General features: G+C 36.8%; 3 protein-coding genes and 1 long non-coding RNA gene across 4 annotated transcripts in view; 2 read left to right on the top strand and 2 right to left on the bottom strand.

Annotated features, from left to right (window-relative positions):
- The window catches only part of LOC122651820 (50S ribosomal protein HLP, mitochondrial-like), a 30,396-nt gene extending 10,793 nt beyond the window's left edge, over window positions 1-19,603 (top strand). Inside the window, exons 5-6 of the mRNA XM_043845373.1 lie at window positions 1,453-1,459; window positions 19,591-19,603. The gene's annotated coding sequence lies outside the window, so the exon portion shown is untranslated. The remainder of the gene's footprint in view (window positions 1-1,452; window positions 1,460-19,590) is intronic.
- LOC122651815 (probable inositol transporter 2) lies at window positions 170-3,655 on the bottom strand. The gene is made up of 6 exons (XM_043845365.1): window positions 3,377-3,655; window positions 2,967-3,037; window positions 2,009-2,344; window positions 1,742-1,849; window positions 824-1,420; window positions 170-710 (listed from the first exon to the last, which is right to left on the bottom strand). The coding sequence occupies exons 1-6, from the start codon at window positions 3,510-3,512 to the stop codon at window positions 240-242; spliced, it is 1,719 nt and encodes a 572-aa protein (XP_043701300.1). The 5' UTR covers window positions 3,513-3,655; the 3' UTR covers window positions 170-239.
- LOC122651118 (secreted RxLR effector protein 161-like) lies at window positions 10,518-11,018 on the top strand. Its single transcript, XM_043844445.1, has one exon. It carries the CDS (start codon window positions 10,518-10,520, stop codon window positions 11,016-11,018), a length of 501 nt encoding a protein of 166 aa, XP_043700380.1.
- On the bottom strand, window positions 15,959-16,312 carry LOC122651821. Its single transcript, XR_006331515.1, has 3 exons — window positions 16,290-16,312; window positions 16,156-16,200; window positions 15,959-16,069 (listed from the first exon to the last, which is right to left on the bottom strand). It is a non-coding gene; the product is annotated as an uncharacterized LOC122651821 (long non-coding RNA).
- Window positions 19,604-20,438: the final 835 nt, after the last annotated feature.

Here is a 20,438-nt window from a genome sequence, read left to right as displayed (position 1 = left end):
TTCACACGCAAATTCTCCGTTTCCACCCTTTTTACATGGAAACAAAGGAAATCAATAGGAAAAAAATTTTCGGTAAGAAAAAAATTACTCAGTAATATTACCAAGTACCATCCTTTGGTGACACCGGGATGCCAATATGTTGTAAATGAAAAACAAAATATATATGTGATCTCTAAATATAAACTAGTTTCAACCTTGGTATACAAATTATCTTACTACAGCACTCTTGATTCGAATTCTTACTTCTCCGTATCATCTGAGCCCTTTCTCCAGAACCTAATGTGTAGAGCTCTCCGGTCAAGCATCTTCTCAACTTCCTCAATTGGTAGCCCCTTGGTCTCTGGTACACAAACCAAGACAAAGAACACGCCAACAACAGAGACTACCCCAAAAATGAGGAAAGTCCATGCAGTCCCAATTGCCTGTGTCAAGGAGAGGAAGGACTGAGCCACGATCAGGTTTGAGATCCAGTTAGCAGTAGCAGCTATACCCCCACAGACACCTCTGAACCTCAAAGGGTATATCTCAGAATTTACAATCCATGGAACAGAACCCATCCCAGGGGAAAAGGCAATGATGTAAAGGGCTAATCCAATTAAAGCGATCCACCCATATCTGCTAGGGCAACCCCTTGTGTACCATAGCCTTTGTTCCCCTTGACACATATTCTTCACTGTTGAATTTGTGATCAAACATGCCCCAGGATTTAACTGCAAAAGTAATTAACATAAAAATTAGAACTAAATAGGAAGTTTAGAAGAACAAAGCAAGCTAGTTGAAGAATTCACTGATTTCTTGTTTAAAAGCTGATGCCCAAGCTTACCTTGTCTGTTAGAGATGCACAGAAGCCACAAGATGGAGAAGAGGCCTTCAAGCACTTCATACAGTCCCAACCAGCAGATGTGGACTGGAAATCTGGGCAGGTCAAGCCAGAGAAGTGGGCTGTGTCCTGCCTGCTAACCTGGGGAGATTGTGCCGTGGTCTCATGGAATGTAGCGGCTAGAAGTGCCAGTGAGACCATAACTCCAGTTAGACTAATAACCAGAAGTTTTTTCCTGCCTGTTTTGTCTACAAAGTATATGCTCACAATGGAGCCAAGGGCATTGAGACCTGCTGTGATAAGGGATAGTAGGAGAGCTGTTTGGTTGGATGCAAAACCAGCCAACTGAACAATTGTAGGGCTATAATACATTACTGTGTTAATGCCCACAAATTGTTGAAAGATCTGTAGTCCAACACCTGCTACCAGTGCTCTTCTGACTGTCCTGGTTTTCAGTATCTTGGTGAAATTAATCTTCTCTGATGATCCTTCTTCCTTGACCTCTGAATCAACCGATTCTTTCAGAGTTTGTATCTCCATTTCAACCTCATTTGCAGGGAATATTTGTCTTAGTATGCGTATGGCTTCTTCTTCCCTTCCCTGTGTAATTTATAAAACACAAGAACCAAAACTGGTTTTGTTAATCAATTGTGGTGGAGCTCAAGCTTCAACTTATCTAGATCAGGAATAAGGGGAACCCAGAGGATACTCATGGTGATCATTATGTAAGTAATATAAATTGTTTGAAAAAGGTCTCATTTTGGGAACAAAAAGAAGCAAAGCTGGTTTTGCTAATCAATTGAGGATGTTTGGAGCTCAAGCTTCAACTTATCCAGATCAGGAATAAGGGGAACCCAGAGGATACTCATGGCGAAAAGGTCTCATTAAGAGAACACAAGAAGACTGAGAATAAGTATGTACCTTTCTATAAAGCCAGCGTGGTGATTCTGGGAGAAACAACATTAATATAAACTGAAGTAACGCTGGTAATCCAGCAACTCCAAGCATCCACCTCCATGTCCCAGGAGCCTGAAATACCAATCCTGATGGGTTTGTTAAGGTTTCTTATCTTTTAAGACTAAACCCAACTGAAGCTTAATTATATGCTTTGTGAGCATGAATAAACAAAGTAAACTCAGATAAAACACTGATCTTCACTACTACTGTTTGAGATTGTCACTTAATTACCTTGGTGAATGCTAAGTTGATAAGGTAAGACAGAAACTGGCCTCCAGTTATAAGGAAACCATTGGTGCTGACCAGGGCACCTCGGACTTTCGGAGGAGAAGCTTCTGAGATGTATAGTGGAGCTGTCATGGACGCCATACCAACGCCGAGACCAACAAAAACACGACCAAGGATAAGTAGACCTGGGTTGGGAGCAGAGGCCATGACAACAGCTCCAACAAAGAAGAGAAAGTCTGCAACCATTAGCGAGATTCTCCGGCCCAATCGATCGTTCATCCATCCACCAATTGCAGCGCCTATGATTGCTCCGGCGACTGCCGTACTGACAATGCTTTCCTATGTACATAGTATCACCATCCATGGTCAGTAGATGTTTTTCTTGAAATAGAAGAACAAGAAATTTACATTCTTAAGATGGATTGTAGAGTTTCTATCTTAAAAGAACCCAAATGGCAATTTATTGTGTATTTCCCTTTTTGTCTGTTGGTGAATTTTGCAGTGAAGGGAAGAGTTCTGAAAGCTTTCAGAATTCAGATTATGAATTCATAACCTGTGTGAATCCCACTTGGCTGGTGAAGCCAATTTTGATTATCATTAAGATGCCCATTGTGGGTATCTGATATGACAAAAGAACATAATGAATGGTCACTAAGGTCAAGTTAAAGTTTTAAGGGGATTCAAAAAGGAAGATGGGGTGAATCTTGTGATGTGAGATAAAAGGAACTTGGGATACTAATGGTAGGCTACATACAGTGAGGATAATAGGGTCATTTCAATTTATAAACAATGAAATTTAATTTTAAAATATTTAAAGTTTCAAGAGGCAGAACTTCAAAATCAACAAAGGAATGAACCGTCTCTGCAATAATATTGCAGGAGAAATTACAATTATTTTTTCCCCAAATTTCATTTTTCAAAGCAACAAATATATTTGAGAAAGCAAAGCACAGTTCCTCACCTGCAGAACAGTCAGCCTATCAACAGACTTGAAGTCATCTCTAATATAAAGAAGAGCTCCAGAAATAACTCCTGATGACCACAAAATCAAGAAACAAAAATTAGTAACAAAAGCCCACAAAAAAGAAATTATAAACGGAGAGTTCAATATTAAAATTTTTATTAAAAAAAAAAAAGGAAACAATCTGCAAAACCCAGAATTCTTATTGTTCTTACTACATCCATCTTTTTCCAACAAAACAAATCATGGGCTCATTGAAAACTTGAGGTTAAACTGATCAGCAAAGAGATACAGATAAAAAACAGAACAGAAACAAGAAGGATTGATGGATAAAAAGGCTTATTAAATCACCGAACTGTGAATGAAAAGAGAAAAAAAAAAAAAAAACAAGAAAAGAGAAGGGAATATACCAGTATCATAACCAAAGAGCAAACCACCGATTCCAGCAGAGAAAGCTAGCCGAAGAACATAAGGGTTCTTCCATGCCAAAGAGAAACATTCTCTGAAAGCCGAAACATCAGTTACTGGAAGTATTCCTCCTTCCATGGCTCAAACAGAGAACCAAGGTACTTACTTCCTCTTTACTTCCAGAAGAGATTGGTCAAGAACTCCTTAAAGGGCCTATTTTTTTTTGAGGCACGAAGAAAGAAACTGACACACAGGGAGGGAGAGAGCAGATACTTTGAGAGAAGAAAGGAAGAGATATATAGTGTATGGACTCCTACAGAGTCTAGGAGGAGGAAGTGTGATTTTATAATAAGCAGAGTGTGCTATGAGATTCTGGTCGAAGTCAACAGTCAACCAATTTGTCTGTTTCAATAAATCCTCTCACCAATTTGATATGTTGAGAGAAAGCAGAGAGCGCTTTTCACATTTCCACAAGTCACAGGTAAATCGGTTTACGTTACGTTTGAAAATCTGAACTCTATCCTTGTTAGTTTTAGTTTTAGTCAAATAACTCTGTTTACGTTTGACCCGTTTCGTTTTGGGGGTTGTCCCCCCTCTTAAATTGTTGTGGGAAGCTTTGTAAAAGGTGGATGGAGACTGGAGAGGCCTCTTTTTTCTAACTTCTTAACCGTGAGGCAGAATCGGGTGCTACCGATTTCGTTTTGAATTGGGCAATCTTAATTTAGTTATTAAAACCAAAGTTTCAATTCCTAAAGAGTTTCAATTCCTAACTGGGTAACACACAGTTATGGGAAGTTTTAGGTGGGTAGGATTGTTAGAATTCTATTTTGAATAGGAATAATATTCTATCAAATTGTGTACTGATATTAAGTTTCTTAAATTCAGGCTAATTATGGTTGGTCTAATAAAGGGATCATTAGGTTATATTAGGAGTCCCATATGGACTGACTTTGGTGTGGGCAGATAGATTCTTATCACGACTATGATGAGTGAGACCTTATATGAATTACTATATAAAGAGAGCTAGGTCCCCCCTCTACCCATCACAAGTAATAGTTTTCAATCTCTGTTGAGGAGTGCATTCTGGAAAGAGTGTGAGATATTCAGTGTTCATCGTTTCTGTGTATACGGTATTCTTATCAAGCCAGTTATCTTTGGAAATAGAAGGGAAGTACCTTGATCTTTAATCTTTATTTTTCGATGCGATCATCATTACTATGGGTTCGAAACAAGGTTAGTGGTTCTGTCCCTGATCAATTATTATTTGTTTATTTTGTGTTCTTGAACGCTCTATGGAGATCCTGGCTTTTAGGGTTTTGTCCCTATTCGAATCAATCTATCCTAACAAGGATTATTGGATTAGGGTGGCTCTGAATTTTTATCACCTTCAATTCGCTGTCCGCTCCAATTCCCTCTAATCCCTCACATAGGAGCAGAAATGACCACCCTACCCCACCTGGGGCAGTGTGTTCGGGCAGGGTATAACATGGTCATTTCTACTCCTATGTGAGGAATTGGAGGGAATTAGAGCGGGCAGGAATTGGAGGTGATAACAATTCGGGTGGCTCCCCCATAATTTTCACCAAAAAAATGTTATTTGTGGATCCCAACCCTCCAAGACCAAAGTAAGGTGGCATGTGATATTGGTGTGGGGTTATTAATTACAACTTCATGAATCTTATGTTTATTTAGAAAGAATCAATAGTTACATGTTTGAAATCTGTAAATATCAGTGAACCTAGCCAGAGAGAGAGACTGGGGGTTGAAAATTTGAATAAGTTAAGTCACAGAGCAAAGCAGCTCACTCCCCTTGACTCCTTGGAGTCCTTGGCCTGATGATTACTTAAAAGGGCTGGTTGTTTGAAGGCTAAGATGCCAAATGAAACACCTGCTCCGATTGGACTATATGAGTCTCTTGGTGACTGCAAAAGAGACTTCCCAATATTTATTAATTAATGGTGAAGTGGGTTTTTGAATGATCCGTGATGGAAAAGAGGGAAACACTCGTGAAGAAAGATAACGTAAGAATGAATAAAAGATCGATGTGGTTGTCCTCCATACACAATGGAAATATTTCTCTGGACGACTCTATTAGATAGATAAGAACAAAGATAGATTTTACCTTTCCTACACGATCCTGTCTATTTTGAAGAATCAAAATTTGAAAATTTTATTCAAAACATGGAAGAACAAGGTGAATAAGCATATTAAGCCATGAAAGTATAAAATAAGGTTATGTTGTTATTTCTTAAATTTGTTTTTTACTAATAAATAATACAAGGAAGAGGGTACGTACTTAGCAGTGGTGATATATAATTAGCGTAGGCAGTTACCATGGTCTTCATATGTTAAGCTCTTTCTCTATTAGTATCTGATGAACTGGCTTAACCCGCTCCGATTTGGGTTAGTATCTGATGAACCGGTTTAACCTGTTTCGATTTGGGTTAGTATCTGATGAACCGGCCTAACCTATTTCGATTTGGGTTAATTAGTATCTGATGAATCAGCTTGACCCATTTTGATTTGGCGGGTTTGTCTCTGGCATCCTGATCTGTTTATTAAGATTATTTTCAGATTCACAATGCATGGTTTGAAACTGATGAGCCTGGTCTAAAATGTTGGAACTGGTCCAACTCCCATTGCTTGGAAACCAATAGCAGTTGAGCCTTGTGGAGTACTTTTTAAGTTTGATTCAATCAAAGCAAAGAGGAAGAAAGGGTTCTCTTGTTATGCACCACAATCCTACATATATAAGCCATATGATATATTTCACGGGGGCGAAAGAGATTAAAAAGAGATATATTATGGATCCTTAACCCCATATGATGTAGAAGTGTAGGATATGTTTACCAAAAAAAAAAAGAAGTGTAGGATATGAATTAAGCATCTTAATTAATATTTCTATAAAGTTTGGAAAGTACTTTATTAGTAATTAACAAAAGGCCTCATGGATTTCTATAGTGGAAACTCCTCTACTCCAGGTCAGTCATAGGAGATTTGAGCTCAATGGTAATCTAGATGAAACTTAAAAGGGAAAGAAGAACAAGTGTACTTTTAGATTTAGATTTTGTTATATGCTATTATAATAAAAGGGCAAATCCAAAACCCAAGAAAGTGTACTATTATATACGGCAGGGTTTAAAAAGAAAATTATCTTTTTGGGTTTTGCTAACGTGCGCCCATCACTGTCAAAGAAATTCTGCTAACGTGTGTTGTCGGGTCGGATCGACTCGTTTTCCGACCCGGTTGGGTTGACACAGAAAGTGCCCGAAATAGGGTTGAACCAGAAATGGTCGGACCGGGTTGAACAGGATCGAACCGAGCCGGTTTGGCTGTACAGCCCGATTAGAATCAAAACTAGTCAACCGTTTTTTGGCCTGAACTTTGACCAGCTCGTGTGGGAGCTAGGAGACTCCGTTTGGGGTCTCGTTTTTTGCGTTAGTTCTGTTTTTCTGTGCTCTACACAGGGGTACCCTCTATTGTGATGAAATATGCATATTTTTAATATTTTTTGTATTATATTGATGCATGTCCTTTTTGAAATTTGTCGGTTCGATCCATTGGGAATCGAAGTGATTTTCTAATTTGCTGGAATACCTACCTCGATGAACAGAATTATTTGTTTTTTGTGTTAGTTTTAAGACATTTAAGTTCCTTATCATGAATTATAAAATAACACAAATTGTTTAAGGATATAAGTAATTTTTGAAAAATCCCAAGAGAGGGTTTTATGGGTTTGACAGGATGCAGCAACTAAAGCGATCTTCTTTGTTGGATTTGTGAAACACCAGTCTCATACAGTTGTGGGATGTCCTTCAACTCTAATGTGTCATACACTTAAAGGTGACGATCATGTATTGGTACTTGAAGGGGTACATATACAGTATGCATGTGAATAGACCGACCCTAGAATTTTGCACACCCAAAGGTGGTGGATTTTGAAAGTTGAGTTGTATTTCTATGGCCACTGGTATGTAGGGATTTTTACAATTACATATTAGGAATTCAGCCCAAAGGTGTTTTCACAACGACGTGTGTAAAATTCTCATTTGCTTATAAGATTTTAAGCTATACTTGCATCATGCTGATTATTGTACTGTTCATTGTTTAAATTTTCAATTACCTTTCCTGTCAACAATAACAGGGTCACTATTAAGATTCTCAATGGGTCAAACTTTAAGAAGTGGAAAGAGGACATTATGTTTGCCATGGAAATGGCAGATGTACATACGTCCCTTGTTATGGATACACCAATGGATCTAATTACTGGTAATACTGAGGACGAAAAATTTGTGTATGCTGCATGGCAAAAGAGTAATCGACTCAGTATACTGTCCATAAAGAGTTCAATACCGGAACACTGAAAAAGTGATCTGCCTGACCAATGTACTACCAGAGAATTGTTAGATGTAATTTCTAAGAGATACAGAGTTTCATCGAATGCTAAGATTGGGACACTTCTGCAAGAGCTATTTAATATGGAATATGATGGTTTTGGGGGTGTTAAGGATTATATTATTAGGATGGTTGATTATCAAACTAAACTCAAGGCTTTAAACATTCATCTTCCTGATGCCCTAATTGTTTATCAAGCCCTAAATATCCTACTTTCTAAATTTGACATCATTCAGACCGACTACATTTCCCAAGATGGAGTCTGGAGTATTAATGACCTTATTTCCAGGGTTGTGTTTGTGGCAGAGAAACTAAAGAAAGACAAAAAGCATGCTGCCCTGTTTAATTCCAAAACCCGAAAGACTACAAAATCTAAAAATCATACACATAAGTCTGCCAATAAACAGTCCGATCAGACTAATAATTTGGGACCCAAGAAAGACTCTTTGAAGAAAGAGAGTGATCGATGCTTCTTTTACAAGAAGAAGGGTCATATAAAGAATGACTGCAACAAATACAAAACTTGGTTAATCAAGCTCAAACAGTCATCGGGTAATGATTCTTTGACTTTTGTTTGTGAATCCAATCTATCAGAAGCCCCATCAAGTTCTTGGTGGCTAGATAACAGTACAACTAACCATGTTGCTTTTACCATACATGAGTTCATAAATCGGAGGAGGCCAAACAAGGATGAATCAAGGTTGGTCGTAGGAATGATGGACATTTTGACGTAGAATTCGTGGGATATGTCATTTTATTATTACATTCTGGTTTTAAATTGATTTAAAAAGCATTTTTTATGTACCGTCCTTCAGGCGGAATTTAATTTTGATTTCAGTTTTGGACATTAGAGGTTACCATTTCAAATAAAGAACAGTATGGTTAATTTATTTTTTAATTCAAGTAAAGTTGGTTCCTGCATTATGTCTAATGGATTGTACAGATTGTATTTGTCTCCCAATGATATCTACGTCTCCTATAATATTGAAAATATTATTTTCAAAAAACCCTTACCTAAAGAAAGGTCTTTCACATTGTGGCACAAGAGGCTAGATCATATTTCTAAGGCAAGAGTGGAAAGACTGATAAAGTCTGACATCTTACTTACTCTTGAAAGTGATCTAGAAACTTGTGTAGATTGTTGTAAGGAAAATGACTAAGATAAAGGAGAAAACTGTAGTCCATAGTTCTGACCTGTTGGAGGTCATTCACACTGACATCAGTGGTCCCTATTCAGTCACATTGTGTAGAAATTTTTATTTCATCACTTTTACAGACAACTATTCCCGATATGGCTATCTGTACTTAATTAAAGAAAAGTCTAAACCTCTTGACAAGTTCAAGATTTTTAGGACTGAAGTTGAGAAACAATTAGGAAAAGTTATTAAAATTGTTAGATTTGGTCGTGAGGATGAGTATTATGGCAAACATGGTGATGCTGGACAGCTTAAGGGCTCGTTTGCCAAATACCTAGAGGACTCTAGAATAGTTGGTCAGTTTATTATGCCAGGAAGTCCTGAACAAAATGAGGTCGCCGAAAGGTGCAACCGCACCTTTATGGACCTGGTGAGGAGTATGGGATAGTAGGACGAATTTACCTAAGTTTTTATGGGAGAGATTTTAAAAACTACTCTTTATATCCTTAACCGTGTACCTACTAAACCCAGTTTAAACTATCTTAGAGTTTGGAAGTGTCCTGCAGAAGTAAAACTATATCATTCGACTTTGAACAAGTTAGATCCCAGGACTATTCGTTGCTATTTTGTTAGTTATCCAGATCATTCAAAGAGATATAAATTTTATACTCCCTGCAGAGGCACTAGGATTGTGAACTCATAGATAGCGAAGTTTCTGGAATTTGATGTGGCCGAAAAGAATGATTGTTGTCAGACTGTTCAAGATAGTGACATGGTTGGTACATCAGTACATTTTCTTCTACCTATTTAGACGGATGTGGGGCATAATACACCACTAGTTACACCTGCTGGAGTTCAGGAGCCTGATATTGATACGATCTCTGACATTCATGTAACACCTGATGAGATTCCTCTTAATCAAGATGCAGTTGAGGATCCTATCACTGATGCAGTTCTAGCTGAGATTCCTCAGATTCAGGGTGAGGCAGTGGTAGCACCATTACTAAAATCCATCAGGGAGAAAAAATCAGCTATACCATCTATCTATGAGGTCTATCTGGGAGAATATTACTATGATATAAATTGTGTGATTGATCCAGTTACATATTCGAGCATTGTTTTTAGTCCTCAGTTAGATTTGTAGTTAGGTGTGATGAGAGATGAGATGCAATCGATGAAACATAATGATGTTTGGGAGTTTGTTGAATTAAACCTGAGGGTTTTGCGGTGGATGGTTCAGACCATCTTGTGTAGACTCAAGAAGTCTATTTACGGTCTCAAACAGGCTTCCAGGCAGTGGTATTTGAAGTTTGACAGTGTCATGACTTCATTCGATTTCGTGGACAACAAAGTGGATCAGTGTATATATCACAAGGTCAGTGGGAGCAAATTCTATTTTCTCATACTTTATGTGGATGACATCTTGCTTTCTAGCAGTGACCTAGGAATGTTGCATAACACAAAGTAACTATTATCTAGGGAATTCGACATGAAGGACCTTGGTGATGCTTCTTTTGTCCTTGGCATTGAGATCCATAGGGATCGTTCTCGCCGTTTACTAAGTTTTTCTCAGAGGGCTTATGTTGATCGTATTCTAGAGAGGTTCAATATGATGGATTGTGAACATGAGAATGTTCCTATTCTCAAAGGTGACAAACTGAGCTTGACACAGTGCCCAAAAAATGAAGCCGAGAGAGATGCAATGAAGAAGGTGTCTTATGCTAGCGCACTAGGTAGTATCATGTATGCTCAGGTCTGTATCAGATCGGATATTGTCTTTGTGATGGGTCTTCTTGGCAGATATCAGTCAGATCTTGATCTTAGTCACTGGGTTGCTGCCAAGAAAGTATTGAGGTACTTGAAAGGGACAAGAGATTATATACAACATACTGACCCGTTCCTGATCTCAAAACTAGTGGGTTATACAGATTTCAACCTTGTTGGCTATGAGGATGATAAGAGGTTCACATCTGGTTATGTTTTCTTGATGGAAGGAGGGACAGTATCATGGAAGAGTACAAAGCAGACATTGGTGACCACTTCGACTATACAAGTAGAGTTTATAACATACCATGGGCTACTACTCAGGCTATTTGACTCAGAAATCTCATAAAGTAGTTGACTATTATAGACTTTGTGGATAGACCCATACAGATATATTGTGTTAACAGCTCTGCTGTGTTGTTTATAAACAACAATAAAGGACTTAGAGGGTCTAAGCACATGGAGGTCAAGTATTTGACCATAAAGGAGATAATATAGAAAGGTGACATTACAGTGGAGCATATTGGTATAGATGATATGGTTACAGATCCCCTAATCAAAGGTCTTCGTCTTTGTATTTTGAAAGACATGTCATTAACATGGGCTTAGATGCATCATGGGATACGGTTGGTTAGTGGGACTTGTTTTTGATCCATTGTAAAATGAAGTTTCTTTTCATCTGTAATTTTTTACCGTATGATAAACTTTGGCTTATATATATCAGTTGTCTTTGCATATAAATTTTTTTTGAACACATGAATGTTTCATTTATTAACATGATGTATATATATCTAGTTTTAAAGACTTAAGGAATGTGTTAACCTTAAGCAAAACTGGAGCATTAAGTTATTAGCCTAAAGGTATGTCTTGTAACACATAAAGTAAAACTTGAGTTACTCAAGATGAAACATACAGATTCGTTGGAATCATAAAGATTATTTCTCTAGTGAGTCTGTGCCACTTAAAGAAGAGAAATTTTGGACTGACAAATGGATAATACATAAGGAATCACTATGTGAGTATTATCTCGTTGCCACACTACCACATTGCATCCATGTTAGTAGAGTTGAGGGCTCTCGTGATCATGGAAGGCTCTGTATCGCTTGATCATAAATGCAGTTACCGCCATGATTCGATGTCTAAAACTCTATGAGATAGGATTGATTTTCTAATACGATATCTAGACCAATTTGTTTTTTAAAACATGTGTACATAAAGTTTTCTTAAAGGTTGTTAGCCTGTGATTTGTTTTGGTCAAAACTGCTTTTAAATCTTTTTTAAAATAAAAAATTTAATATAAGTCCAAGTGGGAGAATGTTAGAACTTTAATCCTATTGGGTTTAATATTCTAATATTATAGACTGATATTTAATATCCTAAACTCAGGCTAATTGAAGTATTGGTCTAATTAAGAGGTCATGGGTTATATTAGGAATCCTATGTGGACTGGCTTTAGTGTGGGCAGATAGAATCCTATTGAGACTATGATGAGTGAGGTCCTCTAGGAATTACAATATAAAGAGAACTAGGTCCCCCCTCTATCGATCACAAGTAATTATTCTCAATCTCTGTTGAGGAGTACATTCTAGAGAGAGAGGGAGATATTCAATGTTTATCATCCCTGTGCATTCAGTATTCTCATCAAGTCAGTTACTTTGGGAATAGAAGGAAAGCACCTAGATCTTAGTCTTTATTTTCCGCTATAATCATCATCACTATGAATGTGAAACAAGATTAGTAGTTCTATCCCTATTCTCTATTATTTATTTGATTGTGTTCTTGAACATCTTATGGAGATCCTGGCTTTTAGGGTTTTGTCCCTATTCGGATCAAATTAATCTAACAATTAGTACTATATATCTCATTATAGAACAAACTCTAGTTTGAGTCACTACGGCTGCATGTCCAATTGGGTAATACATGTGCAATTTAGGGAATGAAGCCTTGCAAGGGCAACAATATGAAGGACAAAAGCATTTAAAGATGTTTTATAACGTACACAATTTTTTTTCTTCTATCAATTTCGTGGTTCAATATCAAATCCTGATTCTATCTTTGATAAGTATTTCGCTCAAGTATCTAGATTTTAAGATTGAAATATTAAACTTCAACTCAAAAATATATTTGATACTAAATGAAAGGGAGAGAGTTTGCTTACACAGACACTGTGCAGTTTCATGCCGTGGCAGAGAGATATTATGGAAAAACATTAAAAATAAGGGAACATATTAGACATTTTACAGGTGGTGGTGCTACAAGAATCTGAGTCTTACACTACAAAAAATATGATTTTTCGCGACGGTAATAAACCGTCGCCAAAAATAGTTTTCTCGTCGCTAAAAATATTGGCGACGGTAATTTTAACCGTCGCCATCCGTCGGCTAAAGTGATGTCGGAGAAAATAACGACGGTAAAATCGCTCCCGTCTAGCAAAATTATTTTTGGCGACGCTTTGCTTCCGTCGCTAAAAATATATTTTTGCGGCTTAGTGTTTCATACTAAAATATATTTTTCGACATACTTTTCGCGCTAAAAATTTATGTTTTACGACGGTTTTAATCGTCACTATAAATGTAAATATTAGGTGACGATCTTTGGTATACCGTCAGGAAAAATCTAATTTATATGACGGACATTTAAATAACCGTCGGTAAAAATGAATCTTTAGCGACAATCATATGTTTACCGTCGCCAAAAAGCCTCTCTTTTTTTTTTTCTCCTATTTATTATAGAGTATTCATTGCTTGTAATTCAGAAAGGGAAATTTTCACCTGTAATCTACATCCATATATAATATTCATTCCCTAAAAGAAAAACCATTAACTACAAAATCCATATAAACATTGCATTAATGCATTGCTTTCCATTAACACAAACTCAAAAGGATTCCTTTAAAATTCACTTTCAATCAACTCTCCACCAATGTTGTTATAACCAAAACACCAACAAAAAACAACCCAAAGAGAAAAAGTTTCTAGCCAAAGGAACATCATAATCTAATACTCCTTCCAATAAAATACTTCATCACCGTTGCTCTCCACATTGCAGATCAAGAACATCATAATCTAGTCCTCCTTCCAATCTCCATCCTTTCGAATTTCATAGTTAGAACTTTCTAGCTTCTAACTCCATTGCACCTGAAGGAAACATAGATGAACAAATTACAAATAGGTTAAAATTCTTTGAAGGACTAAAATAAACAAAAAGGGATCATCTTGACAAGTCATCATCTTGACACTAAGAAGTGGCAAACCATATCCACCTATGAAAGGGCTTCATATTCCTAAGATCTGAGAAGGGACAAGTAAGGGAGGAGAAAGATCAAAATTAAAACAAGGGTACTGTTAGTACCACTACAACAGAGTAGGGTTGAAGAAAGAAGAAGAATAGAACAGCTAAGATGGCTAGAGAAGAAGGAGAAGGCAGCCACACAGCCAGTAGATGTACCACACCAAAATTCTATCTTTCAAAAAACTGCAACTTTCATTGGTTACAACCTTATATTTAAATAGGGAAATAAAGACTCATATCTAGACTAAAAATGAAACAAACACTAAATCAAACTCTACCACTACCTAGCCTATCGAAAGTAAAACAAAAGATGACAAGAAATCCAAATGATAAATCTAGAGCTACATAAATAAATAAACTTTGATATCCTACTAAATGAAAACTAAATTTGGACCCGATTCATCTCCATCTGGGCTCCCCATCGAGTTTGGGCTAGTCCAAGGAAGTGTTCCTGCATCAGATATCCTCTACAAACACTTACCAACAATCTACGATATACAGATACACAAGCACTCAAGCAGCCATCCTCTCATGTAATAAACAAACCACAAACTAAAATAAAAATATCTACAAGCTACATATGTCACTATTTTGTTAATAGAAAGGTCACCATATTAAAGCATCAACAATCATCAATAAGACATGAGAGTGCGGATCAAAATCCTCACAACAAAAAGAATGGAGCAGTTCCTAACCCACCTCTCTGCATGTTTTGAGTAATTCACTTTTGTCCAGCCTATCTACTTTAACTAATGCCTCAACATATTCAGCAAGTGCGGAGGGATTGGAATGTAGTGAAGGTTGACTTTCAAATAGTCTTATCACTCCTTCTGGATCACTTCGGCGGTAAAGCTCTTTAAGTAGTTTGGCATCAGTTGCTCCATCTGCTTCACGTGCTCTCCAAGCTAAAGTGCCAACATAGCTTGACAAACGCCTTTGATGCACATCCAAAAGTCTACTCTCTGCAGGCAAAAGGAAAAAATATGATGAACAAGTAATCAACAAAATAACCAACTATTAAAATAAAAACCAAAGCGACAGCTGCAAATATGCATGGTTTGCTTTGTACAGAAAGAGTCATGAACATCTCTGCCTGTTAAGAAGTTTAGCAACTATTTACTATTCAGTCACAGCAGGCAACCATATAAAGGTTGGTAACCCAAGCAAGAATATTAGTATCAATAAATTGTTGTGGAGTCGGTCTCTCTGTAGGTGGATTCCTATTTCCTAGGCATTATCTCTTTTCTGCTTATCTTGCACTTCTAGTTTCTATTTACCATTATGGCAACCTAATCTAGGTTCCCAATAACATAATCAACCATCATTCCCCATGTTGTCTCCATCAAACCACTATGCAACAAAACCCCTAACCTGCTCACTTCAACCTTAGACACCGATTGGAGTGTTTTTCACCTATTTATTTTCTAAAACCCAGTTCATGAAATTATTCAAGTCCCCTAAACCATTGTTGTTATTCACCTAAAGCTCTAGTTCTACCATCCAAACTTACCCATCACCCATCATTAATTCCAACCCTAGCACTAAACTAATCCCACAACCCTCAAGCTACTAGTCTTCCCCTGCTGCAAACAGCAGCAGTTTTAGAATATTTTTACCTAATCGACTACCTAGTTTGGCTGGAGGCTGCATTAGTTGCAACTATTGGAGATACTACCATTGCGGCACCCTATTATTAGATCAAATTTCTATCAAATTTGGGTATCCTGTGATTGTCCTACATATGGTCAACACAGAACAAGGTTTGGGCAACAGAATATAGTAAGACTTTAATTTTTCTTTCCCTCTATATATTTGCTGATGTTATTATATAATAAATCACATTAAATGAATTAAGCCATGCCAGTACTCGACATTCAACCATACCAAAGAAGTGACTCACTGCAGGCTAACAAGCTTACTAATCACACAGTACATTCATCCACTGCGATAATAAAATTGAATTTAACTATGCAATTAAAAATGGTATATCAGTAATCATACCTTCCCAAGGCCCACATGCACAATGGCAGTTTTGTCAATTTTAAAATCAATACGACCACGTCTCACCTCTTGCACTGCCCCAGTAACATCACTGGTCACTGAAACTAGCTATGTAGCAGGAAGAAAATAATTAAGGGCATTGCGATCGATCCATATGTTTACATCCATTCAATATCAACAAGTGGATAACTCACTTTGGGGTTTGGCATCAAACCACGTGGTCCAAGAATTCTTGCTATCTGTAACAGGAAGATCAAAACCTTTATTTGAAGAGAAGTACTAGTTGATTTGGTTATACATAATATAAATAGTATAAAAAATCCCATACCTTTCCAAGACGGGGCATGAAAATGGGCATCCCAATACACTTATCAAAATTGAGTTTCCACCACCTGCAAGAATCCAAGTTGAGAAGTTTTATAAGTTAAGATATAGTTCAAATTAGAGAAAATATTATATAGTGAGATAACATGATAAGTAACAGTGACTTGGTGATAGCCAAAAAACAGCAAATTTTGTTTTCTCTCTACATGGTCTCAATTCTCATGCTAGATCCTACTGGTATGATATCGTTTATTGTAAGGATGTAAATAATAGTGTTAAAAAATTAAGGCAAGGTATTATGACAGTCATAATATATAAATTGAAAGGGAAAGTTCTCCCTCTCAGTTCTCAGTGGTTTATTTATCAGAGATCAAAGATTTCATATATTGGAGTATGCAAATTACTATTTTTGATTCCCTCAATAAGCTCATCTGCTCCAACTATATCAACCCTTGCAGCTCTAGCTTCATCTGCAGCTGCTCCTTCAGCAAACACAGCTACCCGGACAATCTAATAAGCAATATGTTTCCTTTTAATGAACAAAGGAAAATTGAAGGTCACCTTTCCAGTACCATGTGGCAGACTTGCAGCACCACGCACCATCTATGGCCAAGTCAGATACAATCAAAGTGTAAATGCAAGTTGAATATCCAATCAATTTAAACACTGAAAATTCTAGTAGCAATAGTTGAAAGACATTAGAATTAAAATAGTTTCATACAACTTGAAACAACAAACAACTTGAATAGAACTTTTGATTTCCCATCTCACAAATATAGGGTTGAATGTGCCGCTATAAGAGCTGCAACTTATGCCTGGCTTGTATTTCTTTTGGATAAAAGAGAAGAAAAAAGCAGCATATTACATAACTGCACAGAAAATTTGATAAAGCTTGTCACTCAAAGCACTCCAGGGTAATAAAAATTGGCAAGCATAACTGTCATTCAAATAGGATTTGATTTTCTGTGAACAGAGTTTTATGAAATCTATAAAATGCATTAAAATCTGGAATATGAGAAAAAGATTAAAGGAGACACATAGACACCAAAGTATCTCAGATGATCAAAGAACAAATATAGCGCAAAAGATTACCCCAGAACTCCATCTCTCAGATGATGAAATCGCAAAATGCAGAGTGAGGCTGAAATCTCCAACTCTCACAGCGTCGGTTCCTCGTCTCCTTCTTCCCCTGATGATGAATAACAAGACATTAGATATTCAAAGTCTTCTACTCTTCTACTCTCCTCTTTTACACGGGCGATGAAAATGGGATTAAAAATAATACCTGGTACCGATGCATTCAACTTCAAGCCCGCCGGTTCCGTCGTTATCTCCTTATCCTGGTGGAGCGGTGGAGCAATGGAATAGAGATTGAAAGAGGATTAGAGCGATTGAGAACGATTTGAGAGAGATTGAGAAAGATTTGAAAGAGATTGAGTGAATAATAGAGCGCATGGATTTTCAATAGAGGGGGAAAATAGGGTTCTGAACTTCTGATTATGGCTATAGAGATATTAGGGTTTGAGAGATTGAGTAGTGAGAGAGCGTAAGTTCGGGGGGAGAGTGATAGGAGAGAATGGCGGGATTTTGTGAGGGAATAATGGGTGTTGTTTGGGTTTAAGAGAAAGAAAAGCGGGAAGAGGAAAATTGCCAAGTTAAAAGCTACTCCTCGACGACGGTAAGAATCCAACCGTCGTCTAAATTCTATTTTCCACGACGGATAACTAAAAAACGTCGTCCAAAATTTATTTTCAACGATTTTTTTTTTTTTGGTAAAGTATTTTCAACGATGGATATGTATAAAGCGTCGCCCAAATTCAATTTCAACGACGAATAGTTATAAAATGTTGCCCCCATTATATTTTCGATGACGGTTAATCCGTGAACGTCGCCCCAATTCCATTTTCGCCGACGGTTAAATGTAAACCGTCGCCCAATATTATATTTTGCTACAAAAAATTATAAACCGTCGCTTAATTTTATTTTTACCGACAAATAAATATAAACCGTCGTTCTATTATATTTTTCACGATGGAAAATTGTACACCGCCGCCCAAATTATATAGGGCGACGGTAATAAACTAACCGTCATCGAAAATCATATTTGGCTACGAAACTCTATTTCTACAGTCGGCAAAAATCATATTTCTTGTAGTGTTATAAGGGTTGCCAACATGCAATTTGTAATCGAACAATTCATGATAAATATCCAAATGTATTTGAATTCAAAGTGAGTTTAAATTTTCAGTTACATATCTACATCCTTTTCAAGAAGCAAGGAAAGGTCTCCTTAGCACCGCCCTTCTCAATCCATATATATAAAATATCTTATTTTTTCCATATATGATTGGTGTTAGGAACAATATCTATTTATTATAATTAAGAGTGTCAAACTCTCACTGATGATGGGCACTATTGTCTCTAACCCCTTGTCCTCACACTCCTGCTGGTAATATTCATTTTTTCTTTTGTTGGTCCACTTGGCATGACAATTTGGACTCAATGTTGACAAATCAATTAATTTCCTACTTCCACCAAATTTTCTTAATAATTTGAGTTAAATACTCTTACAAGAAGTAACCCTTATAGAAGCTTTGAGTTGCCCGGCCTAGAAATTTATCAAAGGGATGAAGAAAGTGTCTTTTAATTAGGATTTATATTTTGAGCATGACCCTCTTGGGCTTTTTGTATAGATTAATACTATAGTATTGTATTTTGAATTAAGAAAGGTGTATCATCGTTGATCCAAAATATAGTCTACCCTACCGCTTTCCACTACCAAAGATTCTAAAGTTTTGTTTGAAGGTCTCCAATATAGGCTGCGGACCTCAAGTAGATTTATGCTGTCAATGTTCAAAATTGCATATATCTTATACATGGAAGGGACAACCTTTGCTCACAATACTACTTTCAATCGATATCAAATGGGAATAAGTTGAGAGCCCATTACTACCAAACAAGGATTCTGTTTAAGGACCACCACCATAGATAATAGACCCCCACATCCTTAGCATTCGTCAAACACGTGAAGTTGATTTGCCCTCCAAAAAATATGAAAGCAAACAGGCCAGAAAAAAGTAGTTGGAAACGTATTTGGCTCTCCTCCAGTCATGGCAGGAGTTGGAGGATCCATCCCACAAAAAATAGGGGTGTTTGAGTTATTTCACAGACGGGTCTTCCATGAAATAATCAAAACCATTTCATCTTTTCCATAGAGGTAAAGTCAAGCTATCACCTTTATTAAAGATCTCTATCTCTTTTTTTTTTGTATTTTTTGGTGAATAAGATCTCTATCTTTTTCATAGTTTGATTGATTAATACACTTTATTGGCTATACAAGGATATATAAGTAAAAACATAATTTCTTTTAACAATGATAGTTTTCTTCTTTTGGTAAGAGTTTGTATTTCATTTTTCTAAGCACCATCATCGTCATTACAAGACATAATTAGGGAGTTGATTCTAAATTAGGTTTTTATATATCACCAATTTTAATAAAAACCAGGAATTGAACTGAGAAAATAAAAAATAAAAAAAACCCCAGGTATGGAACTGGTTTGGTCCTGGTTAAACTGGTTCAGTAGCCAGCAGGTATGAGTATTTCTAAACTATGGCTTTGTTAACGCAAGCACCAAGAAATATGAAAAAACAAAAGAGATTTAAGTACGAATGATACAAAGATTTAACGTGGTTCATACACCAATTAAATGTGCTATATCCATGGGCGAAGCTGAAGATGATTCACTATGTGATGAAAGAAAAATACCATAGAATCTCGAGAACACCCAAAACACGCAGCAATAACTCTTCTTAGAAAACCCTAACACAAAAATGCGCAAGTCCCACTTATCTCTTTTTTCTTTTACATAACAAAACAATAAAACAAGGAAATACTCTTCCAAGTCGGGTCGATCCAAAAAAATCTATCGGTCCAAGCCCTCAGCTGGACGACTACCATCACAGACCTCACAAAATTTCGAATCGCCACCAAAAAATGTCGGAGTAGGGCAAACTTCAAAATGGATTCAAGAATTCAAGACTCATATATATATATATATATGAAAAATGGTAATGACTAAGCATTGAACCAGTAAACCACATCTGTGACAATTAGTTATTCTCTCTAGATTTTTCTGGTAAGTTTAAGTTAAGA

This window comes from Telopea speciosissima, chromosome 2 (assembly GCF_018873765.1).
Source record: "Telopea speciosissima isolate NSW1024214 ecotype Mountain lineage chromosome 2, Tspe_v1, whole genome shotgun sequence".
NCBI classification, from domain to species: Eukaryota; Viridiplantae; Streptophyta; class Magnoliopsida; order Proteales; family Proteaceae; genus Telopea; species Telopea speciosissima.
Note: the sequence above shows the minus strand (reverse complement) of the source record. Positions and strands in the feature narration are given on the sequence as shown.

Bases quoted from the DNA above. Each gene is read 5' to 3' on its own strand.
- LOC122651815 (XM_043845365.1), bottom strand. From the start codon at position 3,512: ATGGAAGGAGGAATACTTCCAGTAACTGATGTTTCGGCTTTCAGAGAA. The intron at 3,038-3,376 runs GTATATTCCCTT...TGTGGTCATCAG, and splicing joins GCTCTTTGGTTATGATACTG to GAGTTATTTCTGGAGCTCTT. The intron at 711-823 runs GTAAGCTTGGGC...TTACTTTTGCAG, and splicing joins GTGCATCTCTAACAGACAAG to TTAAATCCTGGGGCATGTTT.
- LOC122651118 (XM_043844445.1), top strand. From the start codon at position 10,518: ATGGATTGTGAACATGAGAATGTTCCTATTCTCAAAGGTGACAAACTG.